The sequence below is a fragment of the Aythya ferina genome (assembly GCF_964211825.1).
Source record: "Aythya ferina genome assembly, chromosome: 14".
Taxonomy (NCBI): Eukaryota; Metazoa; Chordata; class Aves; order Anseriformes; family Anatidae; genus Aythya; species Aythya ferina.
In genome coordinates, this window is record NC_140312.1 from 15,168,896 (window position 1) to 15,193,730 (window position 24,835).

General features: G+C 37.2%; 1 protein-coding gene across 3 annotated transcripts in view; it reads left to right on the plus strand.

Moving 5' to 3' along the window:
* The window catches only part of SLIT3 (slit guidance ligand 3), a 515,559-nt gene that overhangs the window by 326,515 nt on the left and 164,209 nt on the right, over window positions 1-24,835 (plus strand). For all 3 annotated transcript variants that reach the window (XM_084535767.1, XM_084535765.1, XM_084535766.1), the window contains 2 exons: window positions 4,503-4,644; window positions 20,640-20,711. In XM_084535767.1, coding sequence (XP_084391893.1) covers window positions 4,503-4,644; window positions 20,640-20,711 — 214 coding nt within the window. The remainder of the gene's footprint in view (window positions 1-4,502; window positions 4,645-20,639; window positions 20,712-24,835) is intronic.

The following is a 24,835-nucleotide window of genomic DNA, read 5'->3' on the forward strand; positions in this document are numbered from 1 at the left end:
CCTATTTTTAAATGTCACTTTGTATGCACCTTCCAGACTGCTGACACAAGTTGCGGAATACGTTTAAATGAGATTACTGTGCATGTATGCCTTTTGGACTGCAGAAGCACTACATCTTTTAAGACTTTGTTGTAGCAGTATTTATTTTGCCTTTAGTTTACTTTGGAAGACCAAATAGTGTGTATATAAACCTAGAGAGTGAAATACATGCTAGCAGCTTTCCTCAGGGTGCAAGAATCAGAAAGTTGAGTAATGGCTGCTTTTAGGAAAAAATGCCTGTGTTACCTGACTGGAGAAAGATATTCAAAGAAAGGCTCAGAGAGGCTCAGTGAGTAGGAGACATTTAGGACTTCAACTTTTGAGTCTCCTCTGTAGAAAACTTAAACAGAATAAACTTCCCTGGGAGAAAAATAACTTTTGTCATAGTTCGGAAATTACTTAAGTTGTCTCATAGATTCTGTTGCAGTTTTACTAATTCTTCAGAAGGAACAAATCACATTTTAGACCTCAGTTGTTACAGGTCAGGCTACTTCTTTGTCCTACGTTTTTCCATTTCGTTTAGAAATAATTGATGCAATCCTGGGGCCATCAATGTTAATAAAATAATTGCAAATATTAGTAGTGCAGGGTAAGATACTATGATGTAAGGTCTGATTTTCAGTGGTGTTAATTTACCAATGCATCTTGAAACCTGCAAAATAAGTTTGGTTGTGTTTTTTTTTTTTTTTTTTTTTTTTTTGGTAGAATAAAATAGACTTCATTCATTACACCAGGCCTTCCTTTTGCAACAGTTGGATATTTTCTTTTGTATTCTTCAGTATTTGTTTGTAAACCAATTGGCGTTGACTGCGCCTATGGAACAGTTGCTGTTTATGTGCTATGATTTTTTAACAGATAAATGTACTCTTTGGGAATGTTCAGCAAAACAGTGAACTTGAATCAGATGATGAATATTCATGACAAGTGCATTTTTGCATACCATGAACTTGACAGTATTTAACATCGTCAATCAGGGGCCTAAGTCACTAATCATAAATAATTAACGTTATGCTCAGTGAAAAGCTGTTGAACAACCATGGATGGAAACATCTGCATAAACCGTTTACTGCATATTCCTGTAGAATAAACACATTTGTACATTTATTTTTTTCTCTGTTGTTGGAGTATTTGCGATGGAGCAATACAATGAATGTTAAATTTACAGATAGTTAGTTGTGATTGACTTCCCAATATTTCTCTGCAGGACATTAAATTGTATTTTAATGCTGGGATGTAAGTACTATTCAGGAGCAATGTATCTGGTTTAGGTATCTTTTTGAGGATGTATTACTAGAGTCTAGTAAAAGCTCATGTAGTATTAATTGATTTCAAATGTCCCAGCATTGTAAGAAGTTCCAGAGGGTTATTTAATTAAACCACAAAAGGTCATAATATATCCATGGAGCTGCAGTACTTGTACTGTTTTGTTTGATGATCAATAATTTCATGTCTTCCATACTTAAAAGGATTTAAAGTCACCACAGACTTCTAACCAGTAAATCCTATCAGACCTATCAGCCTATTTTTCTTGAAATCCATCAATACTGTTTTACAAATAACTAGCATTTACCAAATAGAAAGGAAGTGCTACAAAGGCAATTGGACAGGTAAGAAGGTAATGAAGCACACTACTTAGTGTGCCATAATTGGGTGTCAGTGCAAATGAGATTATTTAGTTTATTTAGTCATCGTAAAATTTATTTTAAATGGTTGTGACATTTAAACTTTCTTTATTTATGCTCCATAACCATTCTATTCTAATTGTAATATCAATCTATTTGTTGCTCTTAAAGGCTAGAGGCCAATGAGATGCTTATTTGAAAAGAGCACTTAATTCCTCTGTAAACTGCTGGGTTCTAAGTCTCTCCCCCATCCCTCTCTCCCCCTAACCCACAGTCTGAAACTGTACTGTAAAATGGTGCAGGCTAATGGCATGCCAGATATTAACTACCATAATCATTGAAGCTATCATTCCATTACATCAGGCTCAAAGAACATAGTAATTTTTTTTAATGGGGATCTTATCCGAGCTTCCACATTCTGTTAGTGTTTTTTTCTTTTAACAAAAGGTGTAATTGAGTTGGTGGTTGTTAAGTATTAGAGAAAAATATAAAAAAGTTGAACTTTGTAACTGAGAAAAAATCTGAAAAATCTTTAAGATGACAGATAGTAAGAACTTCAGAAAGGAAAATGGATAAATGCAGCTGGCTTGTCCATCACTGTTTCCTTTTTTTTTTCTTTGCATAGGGAGTTTACTACAATTGTGAGGGACACCAACAGGAATCCTAAAATATTTATGCTTTTTCCAGGCCTTTTCTTTTAAGGAAGTATTGGCAGCAAAAGTAAAGTGCATTTTTAGATTTCAGATATTCTTACCGGTGCCCTTGATCTGTCATTATTCTTATCCTCTGTATAATTATGGAAACCATATCCAAAGTTTAATTTTCTATACTTCAAACTCCGTAGCTTACATAAGACTTGTTTTTTGACCATCTCTCCACATCTATACAAACATAAAACTGATAACACTCTTGTGGAGTTTTTGGTGCTTTAATTCTGTAGATCTGTTGTGGAGCTAAGCCTAGATCCTAATTTAATGGAAGTAGTTAAACCCAAATCAAAATTTGAATACCATTTACAGCATTATTCGAGAAATCTTTACCTTAACAGTTTACTGTTTTTGTAAGATCTGATGGAGTAGGGGCTAGATGCCTGCTGAGTGTTCATCTGTAATATGTATTTTGTCCTTTGCAAAAGAAAAATATTACAAAACATAACAAAACCATTTGATGGTAATGATTGGCAATTTATTTACAAAGTCTTTTTATTCCACTGAAGTTTTTGGAAATTTACAGTCTACATCATCTTTTGTTCATGAAGAAGAAAGAGTTTCACCAAATATGTAGGGCTGCATTCAGTATGGAATCAGAAGTATTTTTACACTAAACATAAAATGTCAGTCAACAGTGACAGGAGTACTGAACTTTTTGGAGCACTCAGAGAATTCAAGCTTATAATAACAAATTAATTTTATAAAAATATTCCTTTTTCCATGCTAATTTAAGTGAAATGAAAAAAAATAATCACTCATTATGTGTGGAAGTAGAGGGTCCACATAAGGACAGCCTCTTTCTTTACTTTTTGCTTTAGTTTTTCCTTCAGCAGAGGGTTAGATCCTATAGCATTGCACATCTTCAATGCTATTTTTTCATCTAATTTTAGTTCCACCTGCACTAATATATATATATAAATATATATATTTATATATAATATATCATAAATATATTATGTGTATATATATATATTTATATATACACACACACACACATATATATATACAGCTTTTTCTCTCTGTTTTAATTCTATGTACCTCCATGGTTAACTAATTAGTGATTTTTGTTTGTTTGTTTCTTTGTTTTGATTTGTTTTGTTTTATTTTTTTCTCAGTAGCCATAAATCAGAATTCTGTTTACAAGGAAGTTCCTCTTTCATAATGGAAAAGCAGAAGTAAATGGTCTTGGCTTCAAATTTGAAATGGTCTTGGCTTTGTTAGGCATTGGAACAGGCTGCCCAGGGAAGTGGTGGAGTCACCATCCCTGGAGGTCTTTAAAAGATGTTTAGGTGTAGAGCTTAATGATATGTTTTAGTGGAGGACTTGTTAGTGTTAGGTCAGAGGTTGGACTCGATGATCTTGAGGTCTCTTCCAACCTAGAAATTCTGTGATTCTGTATATCAAAATTTTAAACATAAGAGTCATAACTATTTAAGTAAAATTGATAAAAGTGCTACAGTTTTGAAAAACTTATTCACAATTAAACTTTGGTCTAATGGATGGAATAGAACATATATAGAGCAACATTTTTATGCTAAGCATTTGTTCTCTAGTTTCTTGTCTTTCAGTAGTTACTAGGTTAAACAAGGATATGAAGTGTTGAACTTAATTTTTTATAACATTTTTTTGTGTTTCCATTAACTGCATTGTGTAATCTTGAAAAAAAATAGCTTTCTATTTCCAGTTATTAATTACCATAACAGGTTACATCATTTCAAAAACAGAAGTCATTATTGATGACAGTCTTCTCTCAGTATGTAAAAGTACTCAAGGAGTATTAGTGTAATGGCAACTTCAAGTCAAAGACAACTTTTGGAAATACCCCTTGATCTTTAGGCTTATTTTCTAAATCTGAATAAATTGATATGGTTGATCATGGAGGAGACCAAAGAAGTGTCCATGATGGAGAAATATTGATTGAGTGGAAACTGAGGAAGAATAAGAACACAGTAATCTTTTATACATTTTCTCTGCAGTTGATTTATGACACATTATATTCACTGAATCCAAATAAATTATTACTTAGTATAGTGGAAAGATCTGGAAAACTTGGAGCCTGATGTATTTTATTGTTAAAATTTCAGGCGATCATTTTTCAAAACTAACATTTAATGTTTTCATTATGTCTCAGGTTCCCAGGCTGAACCTCCATCATGCAGTGCCAGTTCCATCACTTGCCCATCTGCCTGCACCTGCAGCAACAATGTAGTGGATTGTCGAGGAAGGGGCTTAACAGAAATTCCAGCTAACCTACCAGAGGACATTTGGGAAATGTAAGTGCCAGTGTAATGCACCATTCTTTGTCATGTCTCTCAGTTTTTAGTCCATGATGTGAAAGAAATGCATGTTTTGAGAACTGTGTTGTAAGCAGTTATCAGATATATTGTAGTTGTCCTCTTTGCCTTCACTTTTTTTTTTTTTTTTTTTTTTTTTTTTTTTTTGATTAAAGGGCTCAAATCAGTATTTAATGTATATTAAGATACTGTTGAAAATTGTCCTACCTCAAAACAAGATGAAGATCTTGGCACGTTATGTACAGATTGTGTTTATATCTCAGAAGTCTGGGATTACAGTTCTATACTCAGGAAAGAAAAATAGACAGTCCCCTTTTTGTTTTTGTGAAGTGAGATTGTTTTATCTTTGGTTGGTGAATTGGCAGTTCTCATTTGCAATGAAGTATGACATTGAATCTGCTGATTTTATCTTTGATTTCTTGTATGCCATATTTTGTTATTTCTAATTCTTTAATGTTTTTCTGACTTTTTTGTGTGTTGAAAGATATGAAGCTTGTTTTACAGACTTGTTTCTTTTTAGTGCCTTTAGGAATTGCAATAATCTATTTTTGTGTCCATAGCATCATACTATGGTTGTTCTGAAGTACTGTTGCCCGTAACCAAATTGCTTTTGGTTAGTCCATAAGGAATGCAAATCTGTTCTTTTTCTGTTTAGGTGCTTGTAGTGCAGAGGTTACCAACATCCAGCATGCTTTTACAGGCTACATAGTATGGATTCAAATATGTTTATAGTCAGTGCACTCATTCAGCTTTTAGTTGTGGTAGAAATACTGCTTTTTCAGTGACATTAAAGCACAAGTTGAATTGCTTATGTGAAGCGTGGCCCACTATGTTATGACTAACAGGAATGTAAGGGTTGTGGACAATGAAGGCAACATGCTATGTTCATTGCTGGTGATCTGCTCTACACCACAATTCCTCTAAATGACTTTATCAATTGATTTTATCATTTAAGATTCTCCTCAAAATTGTTTGGATTTTTATCTTAGTGTAACAGAGGTAACTTCTTATTCCTGACTGTGTACTTCAATAGAAAATACATATTAAATATTAGCACAGTAATGCAGGAAACAAATAGCATCTTAAAATTCATATTGTTGAGGATGTATCTAGAGCATGTAAAACATTTACGGGAAGTATAAACTCATACACAAGCTGTTCTGAATGCCTATTTACTTGCCTCCTGACAAAGTTCAGAATCTATTGGTTGTGTTGGTGTCCAGTATATGGTTGCACATAAAATGTGCATGTGCATGTAATACTTGATTTTCTATCCCTGAAAGTTAGCTTAAAATTATCCTAAAAATATAAATATAAGTTGTATTTGACATGCTAAGAACATTCAATGTGTGGTCCTGCTTTCAATTTAAGTCAAAGTACAAGTTTGAAGGAGTGGCTGCAGTGGTTCATAATAAGAGGCAGAGAAGAGACTGTCTTTAGATTTGCTCCCAAATTAGTGCTGATTTAGAAGAACTGTAAAATTTTATTTGGTAGCATTAAAAATGATAGCAGAGGTCAGATCATCTTTGTGGCTCCATGCCAGAGTCACATGGAGAGCAGTCTCTGCAGGAAGAGTGAAATTGGTGTGCTCCAGCAGTCTGCTGTCAGCAACACTCCTCTGTGTGAGAAAGCAGGTGAAAATGCCAGTCTGTATTGTGGTTATAATAGCAACGAGTATCGCCATCCTGTCTCCTTTCTAGTTCCTCTAGTTTCCTCTAAACCCTGTAACTTGTGAAAACAACTTAGGAGAGTTCCTTAGGAGAACAGAAGGTGAAGGAAAACTCAGAGAGCCTTTAAGGTAGACGATGAGACAGCTAGTCAAGATGCGTATAACATTCTGAGAAACTTTAATAACCTGGAGGTTACAGATCTTCTAGTTCCATTGAACATCACATGAAGTACTTTAAAGATACAGATCTGGCAGATTTCTTGTATTTTAGGTAGTACTTATTTGAGTCTCTGCCCATATGTAGACCTCTTATATCACTCTAATCCTGCACATATCCTTTACAAATACACAGCATTTCAGGTGGGAGTAGTTCTGCAGAAGGAATATTGGTGACTGCTATGTTCAAAGTGTAATGAGAGCTAACCCTCGTGTAAACTTCTATTGCTTACTTTCTGATGGAGTCAATCATGAGAAGATTTCATTTTTGTGGAATATATGCTAAGAATTTCAAGTAGTTCTATCAGAATGAGTGACATCAGTGACATTGATCACATACCATTTTTTTTCTACCGGTAAAACAGTTCATTCATTTTGTAAAAGTACTGGTAAATAAATAAATAAATAAAAAGGCAATCAATTAACCTTAAATACAAGGGCAGGGTATTACTCATTCTTGCATCTAGTTTGAGTAAAGGATATTCTCACAGGGAAAAATGTTTCAGGAAAGATGGAAGATGCTGCCACAGTGTTTTCTCAGAAAAATCCTGGCATAAATTCCTTTGACCAAGAAAGCTGTTCTGTTTTATGCAGACGTCTGTCATACTGCTTAGAAATTCAGTTTGTCTGAGTCTTCTCTGTGCTTATTCAATATATAATGCATTCAGAGGTCAGATTCCAGCTACACATGGAAAAATGACTGTCTTTTGGTTTGATGTGATAGGCAGGATAATACTCTCTCACTGTAATGTTGTAGCTGTGAGGCCAAGTAAATTTTCCCTATATGCTGTGACTCATATCTCTTACTCTCAGACAGTTGAGAGGCTGTGGCTTGTGTGTTTTTCCCTTGGGATTTATCCCCTACGATTGATTTTCAGTCAGACACTTTGTGTAAGAGGTGTCTGTGTAGTGGCACTGCCTGAACAGTTCTTTCTGGACCCTGTAATCCCATGATCCGATCCCAATAATCTTTTAGAGATCTGACTCTTACTAGAGACAAGATTCCTCTTTTGGTGTATGTGTGGTACTGACAAACTGTTGCTGGGTTGCTATTGCATAGATCACACCTCAGAAGTCCTATGGGATATTATTTGAGATGGTATATTTTTAATTTACCTGTTTCTTTCTAGCATTGCAAATAGTCATTCCACGTAAGAAACATTTCCCCTATAGACCATAGTCCATCCAGAATATTTATGTTAGTATTAAAGTGCTGTGCCTACTCTGCTCCCCATGGGGCCTTTCCAAGTTCCCTTGCTTGTTAGTTACTTTCAGTTACAGCTTTCTACTTGTATTTCCACATAACTCAATATTTCTTTGCAAGCCAAACTGTTTCAGATAAGCACCCTTGACTGACAAACTGTCCCACAAAATTGAAACACACAGCTGTTACTCTAACACGGTCATTAACAACGGCATACGTTTTACTCTGTGTTTCAATATTAATTAAAGATCTTTTACTCTGCGTTCTTCCTTTCTTTTTTCATTAATATGGGTAGGCAGAGCCTTCTCCAGCAAAGCTGCCAAGTCCTAAATTTGTTTTTGTTTTTAAAAAGCTATCACAAAACAGGCAACCCGCTTGTCATGGGACATAAAGCAAGCATCGTATGACACTAATCTTCCCTTGCTGCTGACCTCTGCCACACGTGACTCTGAAGTTTGTTGCATTACACTATTCCACCTTCCCCTGAGGTGCATTATCCTGAAGGCCTTTATTACAAGCATGTTTATTATTAAATAAAGGAAAGTAGGAAATCTAGAAAGCTGTATGCCAAGCATGATTTTTCATAATTTCATAAAATAGGTAGTCAGAACATACAGAATGCAGTTCCTTTTTTTGTAAAGCTTCGTGTTCAGTTGGGAGCTGATGGCATCAGCCAAATTGACTGAGGAAAAATGAGTTACAAGAAACAAAAGATATGGATCTGAGACTGTGTATGATACAAAAGATTCCCCGCTTACAAAGTGATTCTCTTGTGTTTTTCTGGGGGGGGGGGGGGGAAGCAGCATATGTTATAGAGAAGCAGGGGGGAATAAGCACAGACAAGTTTTGCACATATACCTTCATGAAAACAAGTCATTAAGTACCAGGAGGCATTTACTAAAAAGAAATACCAAAACATATGACTTCATGGTTTGCTGGTAAGTGAATGATAGAATCATTTCACCGCATTATGTGTAATGGACAGGGAACGTGCAGAATGGACTTGACCTTGAAGGCAAGGGATGACCTAGAAACTGGGGAATTGTTTAAATCCAAAGCTACCAGCCACACCTCCGAGAATCACTGCCTTGTGGCTTGTGGGAGCTTGGAAGCACATTGTCGGAAAAACACTTGTCACAGCAGCAGGTTTGGGTCAGGGCAGTTTTGGCTCTTGCTGACTCAGGACATGGGGCTGGAGGGACCTGAGCTCTGGCCCTGTCTGCCGGCTCTCACCTGATAGTGTTTGGCTCGTTTTATGCGTGGGAAAGGACAGCTGTCCTGCACATTCAAATATGAGGGACTGGGAGCAAGGGCAGTGTCAGCCCTGTCTGTAGCACTTCAAACAGTAAGCTTGCTTCAACAAGTTGCCTACCAGGTTTGTTTGATGTCCTCCAGTACTGGAGAGTGATCAGTAACTCCCCACCTCACTACACTTTTCACTGTCCCTTCTTTAGTTTGACGTTTCCCTGTTGATTGTCCATCTCAAAACCAGTCTCCTTCAATTTGTATTTTAGGGTCAACATTTGCTGTGACCCAGGCTACATTTTAGGATATTAGTTCCAGACAGGTTCTGTCTGAGAATTTCATACACCTTAAAGCAGTTGTGCAGGGACTACTACTGCTACCTTTTTGTTTCTTAAAAGCTTGTTGTGCAACACCTTCCTGAGTGAAAGCCAATTACATGACCCTCCAAGTGGTGGCTCTCCAAAGAAGGAATTGATTTATTGATAGAGCCAAGGACTGACACTTGAGACAACAAAGACTAGCCGGGCCCAATAGGGAAACTGTTGGGTAGAGAAGACTGAACTCAAGGGAAGAAACAGCAAAGCATATGATGAGAAAGGCCAGGAACAAAGGAACTTGAAACAGGTTGATGAAAGTGTTGAGACTGAGAAAGTGAGGAATGTGTGGGGGTAAAGCCTGGGGTTGCTGGCAGTGAGTCTGGGACACAAACGCTGCAGGGCTGGCTGTGGGGATGTGGCAGGAGGACTGGGATGCCAGGCAGCACAGACGGGGCCAGGGCAGGGCAACACAGTGAGGATGGAGCCAAGCAGTCTCACCAGAAACCACGCAACTTCAGAGCCCTCCTGACATGTCAGCATGCACTTCTGAGACCCAACACCAATTTACCTATTTGTCCCTGTGCACTGGTAACCATCCACACAGAGCTTAACTATTAGAGTGCACAGGCACTGACTATTTTACCTGCTGTTATTTCTTCCAGTCAGGCATTAATTCCGAGGTCTGGGTGCTGCACTTCTGTTGTGTCTGAGTTTCCTTGTGATGGAATTGGTTATGTCAACTTTTGGTTTTGAATCCACTAAATAGGTAAAAATATTAAAATACTAAAGAATTCAAATTGAATCAGAAAAAAAAAATATAAAAAAGGCAAGTTAATGTTGTTGTTGCCGTCTTCTTGCAGTGCTTTCATATCTGTTTGTTGTGGTATGCACTTTAATTGCAGCATAGTCTCATGTTTCTGTTGCAAGCTTGGACTCATTTCTTACTGTCTAGGAATGGATCAGTGTGCTGTGCAGTGAGGGAGCCTGCATACATAGGATTTGTGTTGCAGAAACGGGAAAATTTGAAAATAGGGACATTGAGGAAGATGAACTCATGAATGTTCTTCAGAAAACTGGCTTGTTTTTACCACTGGTTTTATTAAATGATTCTGAGCAAGTGACTTGTGCAAACTTGTCATGGGTGGTCACTAATGATGTGATTCTACTTTTCTGGCTGACTCAGCTGAGATATTCAGAAGCAGTTTTGAGGACTCAAAGGTGCAGTAAAAGTCAATAGGAACTGTTCTTTGAACATACAGTGCTGTGAGACACTGAGTACATTTGAAAAGACAAGTCCCAATCACCTGCAGACTTGAGTCTGCAAAATCCTGAATCTAAAATACACATGTATATCTTTAGATATTCAAACTCTTCTTAGATTTCAAACCAGTTACGTGTATTTTCCATATTGAGCTTGCTGTATCACTCTTGCTTAACCTTCACAATGCTCTCTTGTCTGGTACAATTAAGAAAAATATAATTGCATAAACCAAAAGTAATGCTGGATGGGATGTATCTAAATTAAAAATGAGGACATTTTGTTTAAATGTTGGTGTAATTGTTCCAGACAAAGTAAAGAGACTGACAGTCCCTCAAGGAGAAGTGCTGCTTAGGCCCCCATATCTGGTGAGGTTATAACCACAGCTTCCAGTCCAGCTTCTGAGCAGAGAATAAAATAGGATGGTAGCCCTTGTACCAGCATCTAGCTTTGGCTTAAGGTCAGTTTTAAGGCACTTCTCAGTGTTGGTTTCATTTATCATTCTCACTATTGATAGATGAATTGATGAGTAAGATTTTTGTAGGTATGGGTAGTGCTTGATTTTGCTGCCTGATTTCTACTCTTAGGAAGAATGATAGAATTTGAGCTCTAAGGAAAAATCTAACACATTTAGCTGTTATTTGCATAGTTCTGTCAAAATGAAAATGAACCTACTTTTCTGTGCAAGAATTGCTTTGAAATGTGATGTAGTACTTGTTCCACCTTTAATTAACACTTTTCTGACAAATTTATTATTTAGAGAATTTCTGCCATGAGAGTACCACAGTGTTGGGCAGTGCTGGTGCATGGGCAGACAGACCTGTAGATAAACGAGTTGGATGGTTTTGTTACTTCAGTGATTGTGCTGGGAAGAAATTACCCTCTCTGTTCTTCAGTACCCGTATGGCTATTTATTACAGTAGAGCTGGGACTTAGTCATGAATCTTCATGAAACGTTTGTGATTGTGAGGAAGGTGATACACAAAATTCTCTTTGGATGGTCTTTTAAGAGTAAATTACTGGTATATTCAAAATCAATTTTCCACCAATTAAAGTTGGAAAAGCTATAAAAAGATTGATTGAAGATATTCTATTTATTTATTATAATAAAAGTAACGTTGTATAAATTATAAATTAACTGCAGCATAACAATGTCATGTGAATTAACTATTCCTTTTCAAGTTCTCAGCTTCAGAAAGATGAGACTTTTTTTATTTTCTCAAGAATATAGGTGTATGGAGACTATAAATTTGGGGGTAGAGGAAAGACAGTACTGCATTTAAAATTATTCTTCCTTCTAAATGAAAATTACAATAATTTTCCCAGGCTTCCAGTAAATACTGCAGCTGAAGCCAGCACAGTATTTCTGAACACTGTAATAAATGTTCCATAATTGCCTCTGGTGGCAAGTTCTCTGGCTAGGGAATCAGGTTGGCTCCTGTAGTTGAATCATATAATATGATTTTAATTCACTGCTGTAAATTGGCTCTGGACAGCTTCACATGTCAAATTTGACTACTATTTTCTGAATCTCACTAGGCAAACTGTGTCAGTGGCTCCTTATTTTCAATATCAAAATGAGGTTTCTACTGACAGGACAAGAATACGTTGAAGATCTTCTATTCAATGAGGGCAAGACACAAAAATAATGATGGAATAATAAAGAAAATATTTTAGATTGAGAGTCAGTAGAGAAAATATTTATGTGGAATGTCAAGAACAAAGGTGTATTGTTTGCTGAGACAGATTGAGGAAGCTCTTTTTCAGAGTTACAGAAACAAGCAGTAACTGCAGGGAGTTTCTGCCGTAAGACTAAGGTAGGATTTACTTCTAATGTTTGCTTTTATTTGTAAAAGTAAGTGTAACTAATGTCATCTATAGGCATAATAAGGTGGTTTTGGCTTAATAAATACAGTTTTTGTACACTGATAATAATATCCATTCTTTTGGCTGACTCATTTTTTATCTTGTTCTCCCTTCTTACTATTGTGAGATAGATTTCTAAAGGAAAAAATAAAAAAGTTTTGTGCAGGTGAAATTTATGCAGGCATGCCCTGTAGGAGTTAGTATTCTTACAAGGCTTGTAGGTTTGGGTGTGTTGATATTTTTGTTGATTTTTTTTTTCTTCAGAGACTTCACTTCAGCAGGAAGACATGGTTAGCCTTGTTAATAAAAACGTATGGGGCCCCAGCAAGGGTCATAAATAGTTACACCACGTAATCAAATTTGTTAACTGAGTATCACCCAACAAAGAGTAAGAGATTTACATCAACAAAAAGCCCTAAGTCTTTTTTATCTAATACAAATGTCACTCAAAACCTTCTGTTTTGCCAAGCAAAGTGGGGAAATTGAACTGCATAATGAGCACATACATCCTGACATCTGATTATGAAAGTGTGGAAGAAATCACAGAAAACAAAATAGAGAGCATAAAATCACTTTGAAATATAATGTACGAATCCAACTTTTACTGTAAAAAGTGCTAATCATTCTTAGGTTTACATGTGTTCTCCTGTTTGTTTTGTTAAAAAATATTGGGTAAAGAACAAAGGGTATGAGGAATGTTTATTTGCAAATGTTAGAATCTGGTTTGTTGACAAAATATTGTGGGTGACAGCCTTTCAACTGCCATGATTTGCAAATGTGTAGTAAAATCAGATGTTACTGAGTGTATGGAGCTTTCCACAAGATATTAGATTATGGATTAAATTATGGCTTTTTTTTTTTTTTCTCCTTTCCATCAGTTTATTTTTTCCTCTACACCTTAAGTGTAAAAATATAATTTTAAGTTACAACTTGACAAATATAATAGAAGCCAATTTGAAGGAATCTTCAGATTCCTGAACTAGTTATACCATTGTTAGAAAATTTAGAAAAATGATCTGTGCTGGAAATATCTTAAGGTAATTGGAAGTTGATAGAGGATAGGCTGGATCAACCTACAAAATTAATGTTGATACAGCAACATGACTGGTTTAAGAATTTAGTCTTTCTGGGACCTAATGGAACAAAAGCACTTTCAGTAAAGCAACCATTATGAGTCTGGTGCATTAAAAAACATTACAACTTGTTTACATTTATGACATGTATCTGTAGGCCAGGGATTGATTGCTAGTAGGCACTGGAGAAACCAGGTGTGTCCCAAGTATGAGCTTGAAGCTTCAGATTTAAAATCAAAACAAGCAACAACAACAACAAACACAGCAAACATGTTCAGCAGAGATCTGAGGCTCAGAGCAGATGCTGCATTGTTGAAAAAAGAAGCGACTGCCAGAACCTCATCCTCTGTGTAATACTCCCTGGAGCTATCTGAACAGTCAGTCACCAGGTGTCACAAAAATCAAGAAGTGGGAGCCATGTTTCTGGTGTGTTTCCTATGTCAAAACATCTTGGAAACACAAATCTGAATGAATACTTGCATGGTGGTTGAATGAAGTATGTGACTAGGCTGTGTTTCAGTAGTAGGAAAGCTGTAGTTGTAACTACAACTTTATACTTACAAGTTGAAAATTGTAGTTGGAAATTGCCAAATCTCTCCAGGATAGGGACTCTTTTTTTCCCAGCTTTCTACTCACAGCCTTGTGCCTGTAGGCAGATGCCATAGAGGCAGACATCTTCCTGCAAACTCTAATCCCAAATCCATGGGAGCCAGTGAAGTCTACTGAGAAGGGAAATTCTGTCCTCCTAATCCCAGTTCAGATCCTCCTGATGTACAGGGGTGATACTAAACATCAGATGAGGGAAGCAGCAAAAGAAGAGTGAGAAGGCATTATTTGGTATTCTACCCCAAAAAAGAGCTTCTGTTGTACCTTTAACATCCTCACTGATCTTACCCCCATGGGTGGTGGCTCGCAGGGGAGGAACACTCACTTGAAGGCTCTGCAAAGAGGTCACACAGATGTGGTGTCGCAGTGAGAGGGAGCTCGGGTACTGGTAGAATGCTGAGTGGATGCCTGCGCCCTAACTCCAAGGATGAAGCAGGGAAAAGAAGTCAGTGAGACTAGAGGGAGAAGGTAACAATGAAACGTGATGAGAAGGGACAAAAACTCTACCTGTGAATGTGGAGTATCACAGTGGTAGGTGGAGGGGCCCTGAGATTTGGTAATATATTACTGCATTCTGTAGTTATATGGCTATGGACATCAGTGTTATGTCAAAAACTGTTTTGCAGAATAACAGACCACAGATTTATCTGATGTCATCCTGTTTGTCTGTACAGTGCTTGGCAAAAAATTAAAATACAGCAGAGTTGGTGGATTTGTAGTGTGTCTGACACTATAAATCCAGCATTTGTTAGTGTGACCAACTGCTCAACTAGTGACTGGTGTCAGCTTAAACTAAAGTACTAAAAGCTGTAGTAGGAGAGAAAATCCAATATGACCAGCACCACTTTTAAATGGACACCATGGTATCAGGGAACACATCAAAACATCTGGTTTCACTCTGAAAGACGTCTTTTGGTGAGCGTTATCAATGTAACTTCCTAGATAGATTTATTTTGAGAAGTCACTTCATTCTTAATAGGATTTTGTCCTTTGCAGATCTGCCCTGAGTTAGGTGAATAGTTAAGAAGCAGTCCTTTTAAAACTACAGGATGAGCTTGACAGCTAGGCCCTGAAAATCAACCCCAAATATCAGAATGTGAAGGGAAACTCTAGTTGTCACCTTGTATTAATATAGGCAGACAGTTTACTGGCTCTCAGTTCTCCAGTTCCTAAGGCAGAGAGGCAGGCTCAGTGAGAGAAGGAGTTATAATACATATTATTAATTTTATTTGGAAGTCATTCAGGCACTATGATGAAAGGTAGCAGTGTAAAAGTCTTGGAGAACCACATGTGTTTAGGGTTTTTATAGTGGTGGTAGAGTCTTTGGCTAGGGTACAGACTAAAGGTTTTAACTGTCTGTTAGTTAAAACGAGCAGTAAGTGTTGAGATATTTAAAATGCTGAATGTCCTTCCCTCCCAAAGCACTATGTCTTCTACCTGTCAGAGAGCTGAGGGGTGAGACAGAGTCACAAAAAAAGCTGTTTCTTGGTAGTGTAGGTCCATAAACACTTTGTAAAGCAATGGGTCTACAGGTCTTCTGCCTCCTGCTTTGCAGGAAGTGCCCTGCACAGTGCTGCAGTGTAAAGGGCAGTGTGACTTCTGCATTCTTCATTGCAGGATAAGCCACAGGTGCTGACAGTGCCACTGCAGTACAGGATTCCTTCCTACCCAGCGAGGCTCTCTCCTGTGCAGTGCTGCCTTTGGGTAAATACCACAGTGCAGCTACCTGAACCTGCTGTGGATGGAGAGGCAAGAAAAGATTCAGGGCAGAATTTGGCTCTAGCCCCAAGACAACCAGATTTAAGAGTGATCTTTTTCTCTTAAATACTGAAAATACATTTGTGAAATTTTCGTCATTAGAGTGCAAAATGTATGATAAGATATGTAAGTCAAAAATATGAGATAAATGGAAAGTAACAGTCCAAGCAGCTTCTATAATCCAGTTGTTCTCCCTCCCTGGCAAGGACAAACAGGCTCTTTTCTGATTGTTGCATGCTCGAGAAGTTTCATCCTTTCTAAAGGAAGCCTGTCCTTGGGCTGTGATGTACATGTGGGTTACTTCCCCCCAGTGGTCCTTTACTGGCTCCCTGCTTATAGGCAGGAGCAAAGCAAGTGTCCCATCCTTCCCAGAGGTTGCGTGCATCCTGCCAGAAGTGTGTGCTACAGGTTACTGCTGCACTAACCTGACCTTAGGCTTTCTCTCTCCTGGCGACTGCTTTCAGTTATTGGCTGCCCGAGTGATGCCGGCCTGAAGAGCCCCAGCACGGGGAGCGGAGCGACGTGATCCAGGGAGCAGTCTGGCTCATTCACTCATGCTCTGTCTCCCAGCAGGGAAGCTCATGACTGCCCAGTGCAGAGGGACTTCTCTGACACATCTCAGGCAAGAGCTCGGTGGCACTGTTAATAGAGCATGGACGTCTCATTTGTAGGCTCTATTCATGTGACAGCTAAGAATTATCAGTACTGATGCTTCACTCCCTCTCTCCTTTTCTCCAAGCTAGTGATTTGTCTATGTTATGGGTAGGCAAGCTTGACAAAACATTACACATTAGCAGCTGAGACGGTGTTTGAAATGGGAAAATTGCTAGCAAACTGCTCCATTAGAGACCCAAGTAACAAATTCTTTCTTTCCCTCATTGAAAGAGAGATAGTTAAGGCCCCAAATTAATACGGCTGTCTCCCCCACTCTGCAGGGGGAATCACTCTTCAAGACAAATGGCTCCGTCATCCCCCAGAGCGTGAGCCGGCTCTGCAAAGGCTGCCTAGGGAGAATTTTTTAACCTTTGTGTTTTGCCATCCTGGGTGTGAGCAGTACAGGCGCCAGATGAGGAGGTGATGAAAAGATTTGCACCTTAGTGAACTCTGAGATGGATTAGCATGGGAATTTGAGTGCTTATTCTTTGCTCTGGGATCATTTGTCATATTTAACTGCATAGTTCCCCCTCTCCCCCCCTTTTTTTCCGATGTGTTTACTTTTTGCTCTCATTGCTGCGAAGTTATTTAAAAAGAGTGGGAAGAAGGAATACTTTATCCTGTCTAGCATCATGTTATTACAAGAAAAATGTATCTGAATCCACTGGGTCCGCATACTTTCCAATCTCTGATAATATATTAGAGAGGAGAAAGGAAATTGTTCTTGTCCTTTGACGTTGTTGTCAAAGCCAATAAAATAAAGCATCGAGAGTCAGACAGCATTGCAGTATGTCAGAAGGGGGGAGATATGCTTCAATTCATTGAAACGATACAGCTGCCAGCAGGCAACATGGCACAGTGAAATGGGTAACTGGAAGGAGGAACAAAAGCCCAAGAGGTTTGAACGTGGCCCATTTATTTTATCAGTTTTGTGAATTCTACTCTTGGAGTGTTTTAAATGAATCTTATTATGAAATACCAGAGGAAAATCAAGGAAAATTTTTATTGAGTTGTAAGAAATCTTTAATGTGGCAGACAGTAGTTCAAATGATCAAAGTTTACACTTTTAGGACTTTATCTCCTGTACAAAGCTCTCAAATGTGTTGTAAACCTAATTTATAGTATTACAAGTTATAGTATTTATAGTATTCCAGTGATGCACACAAAAAATCAGCTTGCTGCTTTGCACTAGCACAGGTTGTTTTTGTATGACAGCACTTCATAACATGTAGGTGTAGACAATGAAAAATGAAGTTTGCACAGCTCTTTTTGTAGGTAAACTAGATAGTTCTCTCTGAAATAAAATGTAGCTGTGAAATTTGGACTAGCCTTTCACTTTAAAAAAATGACAAGACTTGGTAAGAAGTCTGTTTTTACTTTATTTGAAAGATGGCACCTCTAGCAGCAATGTTACCCATTACAGCATGAATAACGTTGGTTTATAATTAAGTCTTCATCAACTTGAAATTGCCAACACCCCTTCAGGCAAAACCTAGTGTTTCCTAGAGGTTGTTAATCCTGTACTGGCCTTCACATGTCATTTATGAGCACAGACAGCTCCAAGTATTAATACAAAAAATGTGTTTTCTACTGTATTATTTGTGTAACTGCGTCGTGTTTTTCAGCTTATGTGTTTCAGTCTATACATGCATTTATGAAAAAATAAACTGAAGTCAGACTAGTGATTCATACTTTTTAAGTACCTGTTTATGTAATGCTGCACTTTATTTAAGGCTTCAAGGTCAGCTGCATTTTGTTCCCAGTGGGAATCCACCTGAGAACATGCCCTGATGACAGAAGCTCTGTCCAACTTCTTGTTGCCCTTGCGGTAGCAGCTGCAAAATGTAGTGCCCTAAAATCATGTATTATGTGGAGTCTTTAGTTCTTCTTTTATGAAGAACTTCATACAAAAAAAAAAAAAAAATAAGGCGATAAGGTGAAAATCTAGCAGCAGAAGACAAGAGTATGTCTATTTGTATACAGGCCATCTGCTGCAAATGGTATAGGAAAGGATGAAGAAGTCATCCAGGGAGCTCTGTGAAACAGCACTTCTTCAGTATTCCTCTCCACTATTTCTAGAAATCTCCTTTATTGCTTGGGCTGTGACTATTCCGATTTTGACTTTTTTGCCCATCATGGGGTTATTTCTGGGTGTATTTCTACTTCTGAGTGACTGAAATTTCCTTGGAATTTTGAGCAGTGATAAAATGGAGCCATGTTTCCCTCTGCCACTGTACTTTGTCACTGCAAGGACTGCTCTGCGCCTGTATGCAGTGTGTGAACCCCCAGTTTCCATCCATGAGGCAAGGAATCTGACGAGCTGGGCCCTCTTTTGTTCCTAGAAGTGTCTACATAGAAAGACTTGGGAGGAGTTAAACACCAAACTGGCAGGCTGACAAAAAGCCTTTATGGGAAGAGTATGTGTACTGCTAATTCTGGTGACAAACACCCAATAATAGTAGTGTGCTGAAGCTTTCAGCAATTTGCATTTCACTGTGGACTTGCCAGGAATGATGCATGTTATATTTAGACCAACTGGTAGGGAAGTCTCAGAAACTAATTCGAATCGCAAAACAAGGAATAGAATTAACCCTGCTCACAACCTTTGCAGTAGAGTACTACAGAAATAAAAAGAAAAAGAAAAAAGGCTGTGCAAATTGACTGTATGAGTATCACTATATTCATGATTTAAGTAGCTTCTTGGAGTATAACTGAGCTGGTAAAGTATCTTATTTTCAAGGGGACTTTTCTTTTGCCTATTGAAAGCACAGATCAACTGAAGGATACGCTGTGCAGTAGAGGGCTGATGGGCTGTGCACATTTTCCCTGCATTCTTCCGAAGTCCTTTAAAAACCATGATTTACTTCTTTCTGCATCTCATTTTATCTCCATTCCTGTTTTTTAACATTTTTCTCTCCTCTGCACTGCTGCAGCAGCTCTAAATGCGTAGAGTGATTCATTCCTTCATTCCAGTCTGTTTTTGCATTTCAATTCTAAACCATTTCCAACCACAGATTTTTGTTATTGTAACTGTTTGTTTGTATCACATTTTTGGAAAAGAAAAATACACAACTTTTAGTAAGAGCTAGGTAAAATCAAATTTTCCTTTCAATTCCAAGTGTGATTGTAGAATTTTAGCTGCCATAGACATTAGAATTTGTTGTAGGGGGGTCCAGTTTTACATTTCTAATTGAGATGAATATTTAGGGTTCATTTGAGGAGAAGACAGACTTTTGAGCAGGTATTTGGGGATCTCGCTGTCAAAGGCTTGAAAATGTTTTTGTGAAGGCACAGAAATGAATCTCAGTGGTTACTGGATGTGGTATCTTAAAGCTGCTTACATTTTGTTACTGATATCAGTATTTATGCTACTCTGTAAAGAATATTTCTTTCAAATCATATCTCAGAAATGAGAATAGTAGCATTTTCATTTAGGCTGGGCTATATTTTAGAACACTTCCAGTATTTGTTAGTTAAAATCGGAAGACACGGTCCTTTTTCCTCTGTCCCTCTCAAAATTAAAAATCTGCATTTATACTGCTGTGCATTCCACATTGTCTTGCAGAAGTATTATTAATGCAAGTGGTGGATACAGGGAAGGAATTTCAGCATGTTCCCACAGATTGTTGCTCCTGAGTCACTCTGGTAGTATTATTAATCTGCTCATTAAGCTGTCACAAATAGCATAGCTTGCAGTTTGGATAGCTGCCTACTATTTGCAGCAGCTGGTCAGGGGAAGCTTCTGTATTTTCTACCTTAATTTTGACTAAGTAGTAATACAATACACCTAAGTTTGTTTGTTTGTTTGTTTGTTTGTTTTTTTAATTTCATGAACTTTAAAGATGCAATTTCTATAGCTTGTGGCTTTTTTATGTACAGGTTTAATGTAATCAATGAGATGAATTTCTTTTCTAAGGAAAGTTATTTCCTCAGTATTTTTCCTATTTAGTGCCTTTCAAAAGAAAAATCTCTTTCACATATAAACCTCTATAAATAGCTTTATACTTGTACAAAAAGAAAAAAAAAAAAGTTGTAATTTTTAATGTAATTCCTGTCCTACATTTGTGCATTTAACATGTATATTACTTTTTTGTTTGTTTGTTTTCAGACGTTTGGAACAAAACCTCATCAAAATCATCCCCCCTGGAGCTTTTACCCAGTACAAGAAACTAAAGAGAATGTAAGTCTTACTGATAAGGCCAACATACAAGAGCAATCTTGAATCTTCTAGCTTCAAGTTCAGCATTTAGAAACATATTGGCAATTTCTATGTTGAAATCACTGGGGATTGCACAAATAATCTCTTCAAAGTGTAAGCAACAATGGAATTTGGTTCAGGATGCCTACCAGTGCATGAAATCCTTTATAATGGTTAAATTCACTTTCTGTTATAAATTATGTGAGCTAATTAGCTGTTAGTCTGTTCAGAGAAATCTGCTTCCTCAGAAAAGATTTTAAGTTCTTTATTTTTCTCTCATTCATTCTGGTTTCTGTTCAGAACACTCCATTTAGCTGACCCAAGTTTTAGCAGGAGTACGTGTTCTTGCAGAGTGGTTAGGACTTTTGTAGTGCATTCAATTGCTTGATTGTTTACAAGAAAACAGTGAAGCTTGCTGGAGCTCGTTTTTTTCATTTCTTAATTACCAGTAGATATACAGACAATTCTTCCCTTATTAGTTCTTGTGTTGTCTGATTGGATTTAAAAAAAAAAAAAAAAAAAGATAATTTTGATTTGTAGCAGCACTCTCATGCAGATAACCTGGGTATTCTCTTTGGTCTTGCTTTTTGTTTTTAAGTGATATATAAGAAGCATTGTGACAGTAGAACTATAACATGAGAGATATTGTGACAGCAGAACTATAATACAGACAATGGTAAAACAAGTTACTCCTGCTTCACCGTCCTATCAAGATTTTGATGGGTACCAGTGGATCATTAACTTCCAGAAGTCATTCAAACAGTGTACTCAGTGCTGAGGCTGAAATAAAAAAAAATAAAATAAAAAAAAAAAAAAAAAAAAAGGTTCCTTTTACAGTTGTTGTTTTCCAATGTGTACAATACTTACTGGAATTAAGAAACTGTCAACTCATTTGACAAAAGGCTACTGAATCATCAGATAGGTAATGCTTTTGGAAACTGAAATGAGCCTGCGCTGTAACATTGTATTTGAGAGTGAAATTATTGTGTTTGCCAGTCCAGAGTTATCAAATTCCTAAAGCTGAAGAGCTGTAAAAATGGATCTTAATATTTAACTGGTCAAATCATCAATCTTAGAGTCTCTATTCTTCTGTCTTACTTTCAATATAGCTGTATGTATTTTTAAAGAAGTACTGTATTAGATAGCAAGATAGTAATTTCATTGAAAAATGATGGATCCCTTTTCAGTGACCTAACTTGTAATTTTTCCATAATTAAAGTCACTATTTGAGTTCTTTCTGAGGTATAACTAATTTTAGATTTCAGCAATGTTTTACTGTTGTTTCATTTTTCATGATTTGTGGACTCTAGCTTTATGGGACTTGACAAAAAAAAAAAAAAAAAGTTTAATTTGACTTGCTTCTCCAAACCAGTGTGCCAGTTATGTGAAATGATTAATATTGGAATATAAGAGTAGGATTCTGTTAGCAAGTTGTGTTAACAGCTTTCCAAATTATTATTGGCATAATCAATGAGATCTGAACTCATAGTTAAATAAGAAGTTATCATTCCAGATGATCTCTATCAACGCTTAATTAACATAGCAGTGTTTTCCGGAAGAACTTGGGATAGATAGTTAGGCTGCAGAATGTCCCATAACAGACATGGTGTTTTGCCACTTGGTTATTGACCTGTCTCCTTGTTGAACTTTTATTGCTGCTGGACACAGGCTCTAAACCAGGCATTACATTGTACATGAAGTTTAATTAAATACGGTTGATCAGTGATTCGAAGAGATAACGGACATTATCTTTTCTGTGTGCAAGAATCCCAGCATTATTAACACAAGACCATCCTTTGGTCAAGAAATTACCCCTTAAAAGAAAAGAATTATTCATTCTTTCCCATTTAGGTAATAGCAAGACATGCTTGGTATCACTGAAGTCTTTATGCTTTCTTAATTTCTTTCACGGTAATTTCAATGAGTGGTGTAATAGCAAGAAGTTTATTGATTTTGTTTGTACCCAGAGTGCAAATGAATAACTTTGTTTTTCTTCTTATTATAGATAATATTTTGATAGAACTCAGAGGGTAATATTAACACAACATTGTGAATCATATTATTGTGTTCTACTCCTTCTTGTGAGTACATATGGTAGAATGGTAGGGATACAGACTGCTCACTTGCAGCAGTCTCAGTATTTTGATTATTCACCGAGTATTTCCTGCAAGATGATGCCATTTCTTTTTCTTAAATAATTAGATAACTGGCACTGGTTTATAGGTAAGAGCCACTTGTCCAGTATAATCTTCACATGACTTAATAAATCGAGATGGTTGTAGATGTGTGTATATTAATTTAACTTTATATTTGCAGCTAGCTATAGTTATTTAGAATGTCTCTTTAGGAACTTCCAGGGTGAAGAGTTGAAATCTTTTGTGTGTCGTGGACTTCTCATAATTTCTCACATCTTCTCACACAATAAATTTAATGAAGCTAAATGTACCAGTCTCAGAATGCAGATGTGGCACCTGTAGGATTCAAACACACAGTTGAATTGCATAATCCAGAATGATGGTTCCCCTGATTTGAAGGGAACGTTACAACTCCTGCTCTCTGCTCAATAACCCAGGGCCTCTAGTAGAGGTTTTGTGGGCTTGATTGAGGTGCATCCCAACCTAGCCCAGACATGCCTTCTAAAATATATTTGCATATCACCTGTTGTGCTTGTACTGTAGTTCAGTAACTTCTAACCTCACAGTACCAAAGTTTATGTCGTTCCCTCACATTTTGTCTTTGCTTTTCTGAGGCTTTAAACGAACGAGTTTGTAGCACAAGACTAACACACATTGAAAGATGTGGCTGTACCTCTCTAACTCTAGTGCTTGTAATGACATTTTGTGTTGTCACATTCATTTTACTATATCTTAGCCAAAAACACACTGAGATTTCAGTCTTCTCAGTAGCTCTGTGGTGTTGATACTTCTGTTAAGCAGCTTTTAAAAGCTAAAACATTACATGACGTGGATTTTTACTGAGTACTCTTGTCAAATAAGAATAGTCCACTTTAAAATATTAAAGATTATCAACTAATGTGTTTCTAATAATGCTAGTCAACAAAGAGGTTGTTCATCCAGTGTTATTAATAGTTTTGCATTTGGCTGCATCTAAAAATAAATGTTTTGTTTCAAAACCTTTTAAAGTAAAGACATTTAAGCCAATGTATTTTGCCATACAGTCATATGTTATACAGTGACTCATAGGGTATCCTTCCTTCCTTGCTGCAAAGTTAAAAAACAATTTATATCCCTAACTGGTAACAGAGCACAGCCATGCTCCAAGGTGTGTTAAACAACCTTTTGAAAGAAAATCATCTTCACTGCACTGTCAGAGCTGCAGGGAGACGAGTGTGATGTGACTAATGTATTCCCTGCCTGGGTGGAATCCTGATAAGTTCATTACATTTCCAGCTAAAGAGCCACAATTCCTCTGAGTGATTCAGTAATACCGTAAACTATGGAAATGAGCCCTGTAAGGCTTAAATTGACTTAGTTGTGCAGGTTAGAAGAACCCTTATCTCTTTGTCGTGATGTAAATCAAGCACAGACTAGGAAGATCTTACCGGCCAGCAGCGGACTAAAGGAAGGGAACAAAAGTACAACATAATTGAATCCCTTTGCCTTAGTCAAGTCAGAAGGAGATGGAGCTTCCTTTTCCAACAGCAGTGGAGCTTGGGCTCTAATGGAAAGGAAATAATGTGCCTAATTATCTTCTAATGCTGATTGTAGTGCATCTGCATGAAGTAGGTAAGAGTCATCACACAGCATGGCATTTATGCATGTTCAGACACCATTAGTTATACACTCATTAGCATCCAGACACAGGAGAGAAAAAGGATGGAAATGTTGAAATGTAGCAAATCAATAAAATAGTGCTGAAATACTTGTTTCCAAAAACTAGATGACCCCTTTCAGATCGTCATTGGTCAGCAAGCTCATGATTTCATTTCTTTGTGATAAGTTTTACTATTCCCTAATACACAGATAGCACAAATTCCCTCCAGACTTCTGCTTACATATGAATTACTAGACCAAAACCATCAAATGCTAGCAGACAGTCTAAACAGATTTAACAAAAGGTATAAAAATACACATACCTATTTTCAC